The sequence below is a fragment of the Nicotiana tabacum genome, chromosome 22, assembly GCF_000715075.1.
Source record: "Nicotiana tabacum cultivar K326 chromosome 22, ASM71507v2, whole genome shotgun sequence".
NCBI lineage: Eukaryota > Viridiplantae > Streptophyta > Magnoliopsida > Solanales > Solanaceae > Nicotiana > Nicotiana tabacum.
The window spans coordinates 9,613,978-9,623,757 of record NC_134101.1 but is presented as its reverse complement, the minus strand read 5'-3'; the positions used below and the strand labels follow the sequence as shown (position 1 = coordinate 9,623,757).

General features: G+C 35.7%; 1 protein-coding gene and 1 non-coding gene across 3 annotated transcripts; one reads left to right on the top strand and one right to left on the bottom strand.

Annotated features, from left to right (window-relative positions):
• The first annotated feature begins 468 nt into the window (after positions 1 to 468).
• Positions 469 to 541, top strand: TRNAR-CCU (transfer RNA arginine (anticodon CCU)). Its single transcript has one exon. It is a non-coding gene; the product is annotated as a tRNA-Arg (tRNA).
• A 967-nt stretch (positions 542 to 1,508) lies between these two features.
• On the bottom strand, positions 1,509 to 8,586 carry LOC107791261 (eukaryotic translation initiation factor 2 subunit beta). 2 transcript variants are annotated; one of them, XM_016613290.2, is made up of 10 exons: positions 8,448 to 8,586; positions 7,778 to 7,832; positions 5,782 to 5,890; positions 5,515 to 5,567; positions 5,002 to 5,056; positions 4,834 to 4,922; positions 4,186 to 4,331; positions 2,834 to 2,976; positions 2,592 to 2,677; positions 1,509 to 1,730 (listed from the first exon to the last, which is right to left on the bottom strand). In XM_016613290.2, the coding sequence occupies exons 2-10, from the start codon at positions 7,823 to 7,825 to the stop codon at positions 1,653 to 1,655; spliced, it is 807 nt and encodes a 268-aa protein (XP_016468776.1). In that variant the 5' UTR covers positions 7,826 to 7,832; positions 8,448 to 8,586; the 3' UTR covers positions 1,509 to 1,652. The 2 variants fall into 2 exon arrangements, with proteins under 2 accessions (XP_016468776.1, XP_016468777.1); XM_016613291.2 differs by having other exon boundaries at positions 7,778 to 7,827; positions 8,448 to 8,571.
• Between the last annotated feature and the right edge of the window lie 1,194 nt (positions 8,587 to 9,780).

Here is a 9,780-nt window from a genome sequence, read left to right as displayed (position 1 = left end):
ATGCAGTACTCTCTCCAAAAGTAGTCTAATCAACGTGAAATGTGGGGTCAACGTGTATCAATGACAGTTTGCATTTAAGAATTGCAAACAATATAGGAGTTTTTCTAAATTGGAAAAACTCCCCTTATATACCTTCGGGTGTGTAAAAAGGAGGTGTGACAACGTATATATTTTGATTGGCATCCTAAGATTCACATCTTATGTAGCTGCATTGGTCGATTTGGGGGTAACACAACTTAACTTTAACTGCACTACTTGGGTTCGATACCAGCTCTAGTATTTGCTCAAGTTTTTATTCGACAGTAATGCCTCGCCACTTTCAAATCTTAGGTCCGTCTATGTATATAAATACACTTATGATGGGCTCACGGGTTTAACAAATCAGGATTAAATGGTGTGCAAGAGTAGGGGGTTGGAGTAGCAATTCCAGTTAATGTAAAATCCATTAAAACCAAAATAGAATGAAAAGCGCCTGTAGCTCAGTGGATAGAGCGTCTGTTTCCTAAGCAGAAAGTCGTAGGTTCGACCCCTACCTGGCGCGTTTTCTTTAACTTTTTTTCCATGAAAGTTCAATATCTGGTTAGCTTTTACAATTCAAAGATTTCCAGTCAAATCCCAAGAACAGATTGACATATCCGTGAATACAATTTAGGACATCGAACCAAAGAATATTCATCAAAACGTAAAAACCATTATCTGCAAATGCTAAATGGCAAAATAGCTAACCCTCAATTGATATTGCAGAAATTCGAAAAGCAGAATACTTAAGCAATTTATTTTTGTATGCCTACTTCCCTCTCCAATTTTTGAACTCTCAATCTGATTGTCTTTAGAACTTAGGTCAACATCAAGCATTGCAACTCTGGCTTTCAATTTAGTGCTTCAAGGATTCTGTTCAATTATTCCACATTGTTGTTCTTCTTGACAATGTTTACCTTTAGTTGATCCAATTCCAATTCAATATTTTTCAATCTATTCAGTGTATCTGCCTTAAACTGGAGTCTGCGTTTGAATTGGCAACTGAATCATTGAACAAATATTATCCCCTTTGCCTTTTACAGAAGCTTCGTTTTTACTTAGAAGGGTCCTCTTCAAAAAATAAAATGATTTGAAGTCTCGGAAAGGTAAAATTGAGTTTGTCAATGGCCCTACACCTTCTCATAATTTTTTTTGGTCCAAACCTCTGAGTACATCTTTTTCTTCCCTTACAGTAAGCAAAGGCTCAACTTTTAAGTGCTCATATGTTTGACGGGCTTATTTAAGTGATGATCAACTTTCAAGGAGGAGAGGGTAGTAACTGAAGATCAAAGTGATCGATAACTAACATATTCACTCGTGATCTTTCATACTTTGATATGAGAAAAATGTGACGGGGGTTATTTTTTTATATAGCTTTAAGTCATATATAGATTTCAAATACGGTAAGCTATGCCATCAAATCAAGTCATTCTATATGTTATATCGAAACGTGTAGTTCAACGAATTGCAAAAGACAACATCACACAAGATTGAATCTAAATCAGCTCTCTTCATAAGCAAAGTTGCACCACATGTCAATATCATCTCTCGGTTAAACACAAAGCATAACATACAAAAATTTAACAAAGTCGATTATAAGATGAAATTGTCGAACAAACATTCCCCAAGCCGGCTTAAGTCCCAGCTTTCCGCCTGCCAACACGAGCAACGAAACCAGCCTTGATAGGAGCAACTGATCTTCCAGAACCGCACTGCAAGAAATTAAACAAGCAAAACCGATTTTAGAACAGAAATAAACAATTTAATTCTACTTTGTTCCCCAAAGTTCAATCTTTCCCTATAACCCTTTTCAAATTTATAAAAGATAAAGCAAGGGGGAGGAGAAAATTTCGAACTCCTGAAAGGCGATCATTTGGAAATACTAAAGCAATCATTTTCCTTCTCCTTTTTGAGGTAAAAAGCAGTTGTACAATGTTAAAAAGAGACAAGAGAAATACTAAGGCATTCTTGAGGGTATCAAAAACAACGCCTCAGTCCCAAACAAGTTGAAGTTGGCTATATGAATCCTCACTGACCATGTTACTCTATATAAGCTCATCTCAGGCCAATATTATACAATAAAAATAATAATATTCTTGAGGGTAGATCAGCCAACTTGTGGGATTACATTGGGTGGTTGTTGTTGTTGAGGGTAGATCAGATCTCACAAAATCAAAAGCATAAACAATTCAATCAATAACAGCAAACCCAACATAAATTCAGATAAGTGGAAGGCCTGAGATCTCTCATATTACTTGGGCGTATGATCTGACAATGTGATACGGTCACGTTCCATCACAGGATGCCTAACAAGTAGCCAAGAAGCACCAGGTACTTGCATCTGTGAAAGCCCAAAAAGGTACAGTTTCTACACTGTACACATACTGTATCTCATGGTCTCGAAGGGAATTAAAAAATTAAAATACCTAAACAATCATCTGCCACAGTCTATTTTCAAATTATCTGATGGAAGAAATACTGAAGCAAAAATTACAAAGATATACTTTTATATTCACAAATGTAAGATTGAATGCAGATAGTAAACATATATCACGCCTTCTTAAAGAAAATACCTTCTCACATCTGAGGAAGAATAGACGGTTCTCCTTAGAAAGGATAGTATCTGGACTTTTACATCCATTGCAGATGACATACTCATCTGAAACCAAAAGTAAGTCGCTGAGTGAAGGCTGTTATATTATAGTTCATAGGATGCAGAAGGGCATAATATAGCACCATTAATAAGAAAAATATAAGGAAGAAAGTCGTTTCTGAATAGCTGCATATAGATCACAGATCGGTAACAGGAACTTACTGACATATCGCCGAAGGATTCCTTCAAAATTCTTTGGAGCAAATCTTCCCTTGATGACCAATCTTTGCTGCCCATCAAGTGATCCACTAGTCCCCATTTCAGCCAGCAAGAAAGTCATAACATGCTCTGGCTGCCTATGCATCCTATAAATAGGAAACAATTATTCAAGCAGTGCAATGAGAGAAAGATAACTCTATCCAAAAATAACTGGGAAACCAACGATACCTTCCATTAGTTATATCCAAAGTGGTTAACACACTACTACCAATCATGAGACGTCTTGCACCATTGAAAAGTTTCAAACTCCAACCTCAATAAAGAATCAGAATTTAAACCATGATCAAGTTTCTAAAACCAAACTCAACACCTAAACTCGATCAACTCGAATAGACTATATTCTTCAAACTCACTCCTTGATGTTCCCACCAAATACAATTGTGTCAAACAAATTGTAGATAGAGCCAGTTACTACAGGTAAAGCTAAGGGCTACTTCAGCGCACCAAGAATCTCATCATGCCAAGTGTGTGATGCTTGAGCGGACTTTGGTATTATGATGCATGGAGTGGCTTTTACAGAAAGTGATAATTTCAGAGTGCAATTATAAATTGGAATCTCGGAAGTCAAACAAATTTTGAGCATTTTTTAGTAGCATCTCAAAGTGGTTGCTGCCATGTGACCAGGAGGTCACGGGTTCGAGCCGTGATAACAGTCACTCGTGGAAATGCAGGGTAAGACTGCGTACAATAAACCCTTGCGGTCCGGCCCTTACCCAGACCCGCGCATAGCGGGTGCTTAGTGCACCGAGCTGCCCTTTATCTCAAAGTGGTATCCCAAGTGTTCACATTCCACTTTCTAAAGAATACAAGATTTTAAAATACTGGTTTGAAAACTAGTCCGCCTAGTTGATTTATTACCTATCTCAAGAACACAGCAGCAGGGAATCAGAAATGGTGAAGCAGCGTCGAAGCCATGTGGCAAATCAAAATGCAGGTCTATATGGAAATTACATATTCTTAACTAGATAAAACAAGTGATGACAATTCTTGGTCATGAAAGGTAGCAATGTAATATACAATTTATATGGTGAATATGATGGTCACTACTCACTACTCATCAATATCAAAGTACAAGCAATTCCGAGCTGTGAGGAACTTTGCATGGTGCCAAAATGTGTACAACTTCTAACTTACTAAAGCAAATTAGCATATGGTGCATGTCGTAAAAATCAAATAAAATATGCACATCCATGATGCTGAACATAAAACATTTAATCAAAAAAGAAGGTGTGGCAACACAAAATGATGCAAGTGTTACAAGGAAGGAAAGAGAACCATGTGAACAAAAAACTTACGTCTTGCAAAGATCCATGAAATTCACAAACACAGTTTTCTTTGTGCCTTCACGAAGAACTTGAGGAGGCCTCATAACTGTCCTACGCCTATCTCCAGCAAGTTCAGGATTATTCTCACGGAGAATGTTGAATACTCTGCCCAGAAGCTGCAGAATCAAAAGTGAAAATCAATTGCCATTAACAAAAATCCTAAAAGCAAACCGGTTGTGTGCACCAGGATACGACAATCAGATATATGCCACTAGTGCCTTAATGCAAATCAAGCAGGCCACCTCTTCAGGAAGAAGTACAACGAGTACAGTCAACCTCCCTCTTTGTCAATCTACTCCTAGTCCTACCATAGATTCTCACATTAGAACCTATAAAGATTTAACTGCCCCTGAACTCAACTTGTCTAAGCCTTTTTTTTTTTGATAAGGAAACATGTTTTAGCTTTATTTAGTTCACCATGAGAAAGTTTACATGGGCATAAGACAAATCCAAGTATTCCCCATACACTTGGAGTAGTGCTGTGAGGTTGGCAGGTATGCGTTATTACCCAGTTCAAGTTCATGCATGGAGTACCTACCTATTATCAGGGGCAATCAGTGCACTCTGAAAGTCTCTTAACAGGTATATGCAGAAGAATACAAGAAAATGATAAAATACCTCCTCATATTCATAATCTCGATCAGTTCCCTCCCAAGGATATTGTTGTAGGACAATTTCTCCAGCAGCTTCATCATCTCCAAGGTGATCTAGAAGAAGAGAGCGGGTTATATCTCAAATATTACCACAACTAAACTCAGCAATCAAGCTGAAAATGCAAGATCTCACCATCCACATCTTCGCCGATGCTTTCCTTCTCATCACTCAGGAGATCAGTGTGTGCCTGCACAATTTTAAAATAGTTTCATGGGTACATAGGATCTCAAGAAACTCTTCTATAATTTAGTGAATTTCACTGAAACATTTTCAGGTCATAAAATTAAGCCTTTAACTATTTCTGTGGCACTTTAGCCCCTTGGTCAAATCTAATAATAAAACTGGCCATGTTTTGGCGCTCGGGGAGTATGAAATAGCTTTCTCTTGAGGTACAAATAACAAAGAAATCAAACAATTGTCTTTCGTTTCAACATCCCCAACTCTTCGAGCTTCCCTCGGTCATCCCTCCACTCACATCTTCTTCCTCTATCCCCTATCTTAATAAACATAAAATCTTTTGGTCGCACCATTTGGTCCTCTGGTGTTTCTTCCAGAAGGGGTTAGTGCCAGAAAATGAGATGAGGGTGCAAGGTATTCACTGATAAATCAATCAATATTTTGCGTGTGGGATCGAGCAAAACTAACCGGCTTCTTCTTCTTCTTTTTACCAGAAAACGTAGCCTCAAGGCCCTCCGAAACTGCATAGCAAAACAATGAGAAATAAATCACATTAAAGGTTCACATTTTCTTCGGTAGTCTTTATCTTCGGAGAGTATGTTTGCACATGTGCGCGTGTGTTTTGGGGGTTATGGGAACGGGGAAGGTGGGCGGTTGATTTGAGGATTATACTCTAGCATCTCTCCCGAGATTATGGGGGAAAATTAGGTGAAACCAGTTTTTACATTCACCTACCAGATAAATTCTCAGTTTTCTCAGCCAAGCTATCAATAGAGTCATCTGCAGGATCTTGAATTACAACCTTCTTCTTTTTCTTCTTTTTTGTAGGATCAAAAGGTGCTATCTGCAATAGCATAGAAAGAGAGGAGGAAAAGATAATGAAACTAAGGTAGCAATCACACATACATGGGTTCAATATGATCTCAACAACATATCAACCTGAAGATGGATGTAAAATCAATTAAGTGCTTTTGTTATATATAGCAAACGACCAACACCATATTTATCTCCAATTTGATGACAACTCTGACTAAAACCTACTGAGGAAGCGAACACACCCACCCCTGTGCCAATACAACAACAACAACAACAACAACAATCCCACAAGTGGGATCTGGGGAGGGTAGTGTGTACGCATCCTTACCCCTACCTTGAGAAGGTAAAGGTTGTTTTTGATAAACTCTCGGCTCAAGGAAAGATGAAAAAGAAGTAACAGAAGAAAGCAATAAGTCTTTTAGAGTACAAGTCCTTGCTAGTAGGCTACAAGAAGATCTCTTTAGAAGCACAACCTCCTGTATTTTACTCTTTTAGATATATTTGCAATTAGGAGCATGTTTGAATGGGCTTGTTTTAAGTGACTTTTAAGCCAAAAGCCATAAGTTAGGAATTCTAGCTTTTGGCTTATTTTTGTCATTTTAGCTTAAAAACAAGTGCTTAAAAGCGCTTTTTTACTTTATCCAAACATTATAAAATGGCTTAAAAGCTATTTTGGCTTAAAAACACTTAAAATAAGCCAATCCAAACGGGCTCTAGATCAACCAACATAATTTAGGCTGCCAGTAAATTCTATAACAGTACTCGTTCTCCAGCATGAAGGTGAGTTACTAACATTAGATTGTGTATTTAGTGATAACTATTGATGAAAAATATCTGAATGTTCATAAAGGAAGAAAGAGCGCATTTGATGCCGGTTAACTGCTAATATTGAATTGCCTATTTGTACTACGGACAGCCTATAAGCATCTTTAATTGTTTAATAAAATTTGGCCACCACAATTTCCTTTAAGTACTTGCCATTACATTTGGTGTTTGACATGCACTTTGAACCAAGCATCAAAACCTAATGAAAATATTCCTTTTGGCAGATAAGTAGAAGGATTATTCCTGGATGAGCTCCGTTGCACCTCCCATTTTCAACATCGCTCTCCAGCCCTTCTACTGCCTCTAAAATGAAATATGAATAGAAAAGGTCTCTGCTACAGTGCTACTTGTTATGTTCCACTAGCAAAGAGAGGAAAGAAGCCCATTACAGGAAGTATTCCTCTTTTTCTGCTTTTATTTTATATTCCTTCCAACGTTATTGCAGTTTGTTTCAGATCATAAAATCCTGTTTTTACAAAATTCTTTATGATGTTATTATAACTTCCCCTTACGCATTTAGGTTACTACCAAGTACCAACAAGGAAATTTAATATATCTAGGTCACGTCTCTTACGCGTTCAACAAAACAGCTAAAACATCTAAGGTTTGACAAGAAGAATTCATACAAAGATGTGAACAATGGACTTATGAAGAAACTAAGCACTTTATCTTGATAAACAAATTTAACTCCGACCCTGTAAAATTTAACACTATTGATATTCTTTAATCATTTGTAAAAGGTACTTATCATCTTGTTAAGATTACTAATCAATGTCTATTATAGACAGTTGACCTATAACGTGGCTTTTAAAATAGTCTAAACATTCTTCACATAAAAATTAAACGAAAACCTTGATTAAGGCTTATTACTTAATGTGCCTTTTCTTTTTTGCTAAAACTCTTAAAAAGAGTATTCAAACAGCCTCTCCATAGCAAACAAATTCTGCTCAGTGGGGACCTAAACACCTGAATTATTATTCTCAGAGTCGGAGCAGGCACAAACAAAGAGGCATTACCAAGAGATGATGCAAAAGTTTCAAACAGTAATAACTCTAACGAGGAACAGAGAAAGAGAAAAAGCTGGACTTACGTCAGCCACCTCCTCCTTCAATTCGTTCTGATTCTCTTCTTCAGCCATGACTGCACTAAGATCCAAACCAATACAAATCAGTTAACATATATCTAATTGGGAATAATGGCAGCTAAACTCAAAATCCTTATAACTAGCTTTTCTAGATGCTCAGAATCACATAAAACTAATCAAACTATCGCAATCCTCGAACGATGGTGAAAACAATTCTTCTAACAGTTTCTCAAGAGATTTACCTTTTTTCAAATTAATTCCCACAAACAGAGAAACATGAAATTATGTGAATATCCACACATAGGCACAAATTCAAAGCAAGTGAAGCATAAGAAACAAGCAGAAAATAAGTAGCTAGTAGCAACACGAATCAACAAATTAGCGAACACATATCTAATTGGGAGTAATAGCAGGCAGCTAAACCCTAAATCCTTATAACTAGCTTTTCTAAATACTCAAAAGTACATAAACACTAACTACAACAATCGTAATCCTCAAAAACAATTGTGAATACAATTTTTGTAACAATCGCTCCAAAAATTCAGCTTGTTTCGAATTAATTCACACAAAATAAGTAAACGGAACATGAATTTAATGTGCTTTACCGCATATGTAAGCATTAATTCAAAGCAAGTGAACTGGAAAAAACAATAAAAAAAATAGATCAGAAGCTAACCTTTCAATCGAGTGATTCGTTTATCTTCGCAGCCGATGAGAATGCAAGTTTTTTTTTCTCTCTCTCTCTCTCTCTCTCTTTTGGATTTGGAAAGTGGCGAGAGTTGCGTTTCTGTTACCCTTATTAGTTGGGCTACTTGCTTGGGCCGCAAGGCTGTTTTGAATGAGTTTTTTCACTTTTAGCCTGCGCGAGAAACTAATTACATTCGTAGCCGAAAAAGTATATGTAATTTGTATAATTTTGTATATAACATACCGAATGTATGTTATCAAACAAAAAAATACTGAATATATATATATATATATATATATATATATATATATATATTTTTTATTATTATTATTTTGAGAACGACTATACAATATCATTTTCCCGTATGAAAACTTGGTGGAACTTTCGGCCCCTGTGGCTGTTTCCAAAAAGAGGGATTGACATAAAAAGAATTCTTTTGGGGTGAAGCACACAAGAGTTGAGGTTTTGAATTTTTATCTCATAGGCATAATTTTTAAGTTTAATAATTATTGTCCTTCGATCAATTTATACGTACTTTTTAATTTTTAACTTTAAAACTCTGTTTATGGAACAAGCTGGGATTAAAAGTTAAAGATCATCCCAAAAGCAAGGGCGGCCTGACCCTAAAGCAAGTGAATCACTTGCTTTAGGCCCCAAAAATTTAAGGAGCCCAAAATTATTATTTTTTTATATATATAATAGTATATTATTTATATAATTATCTCTTATTATTGATAAATTTATTTCTTTATTGTCATATTAATTTTTAATAACTCGATTTCTTCCTCTAATTAATATAACTAAAATAGTTTTCTGTCAATCTTATTTTACTTTTTTACTTAAATATATTTCTCTATTCATTAGTTGGTCACATAACTATATCTAATAATCTAACTTATTATTTATTTTCCTTACATAAATTATATTCTCTCCGTCCCAATTTATATGAAAGTGTTTGACTGGACATGGAGTTTATAAAATAAAGGAAGGCTTTTGAAACATAATCTTAAATAAATCATAGAAATTTGTGGGCTAGAAATCATCTCATTAGTGGTAAAAAGAAAAATCTAAAGTTGAATTGTAACCAAATATAGAAAGGGACTTACTAAAAAAAATTGAGTCACTTAAGTTGGGACGGAGGAAGTATATTTTTTGGGTTCTCCCATTTCAGTTGTGATGCAATCAATGTTAAATTCATTTAATTTTCTGTACTTAATAAAACTAAGTTCTCATTTTTTTTAAATTCCGCATCCTCACTTGTCTAATTTTTTTAAAAACGATATTCATTAAATAATATATATATTAAAACCTCTTATTAAGG

Excerpts from the sequence above, each read along its gene's own strand:
- LOC107791261 (XM_016613290.2), bottom strand. The coding sequence starts at position 7,825 with ATGGCTGAAGAAGAGAATCAGAACGAATTGAAGGAGGAGGTGGCTGAC. Across the intron at positions 5,891-7,777 it reads TGAAGGAGGAGGTGGCTGAC|ATAGCACCTTTTGATCCTAC; the intron begins GTAAGTCCAGCT and ends ATGCTATTGCAG. Across the intron at positions 5,057-5,514 it reads AAAAGAAGAAGAAGAAGCCG|GCACACACTGATCTCCTGAG; the intron begins GTTAGTTTTGCT and ends AAAATTGTGCAG.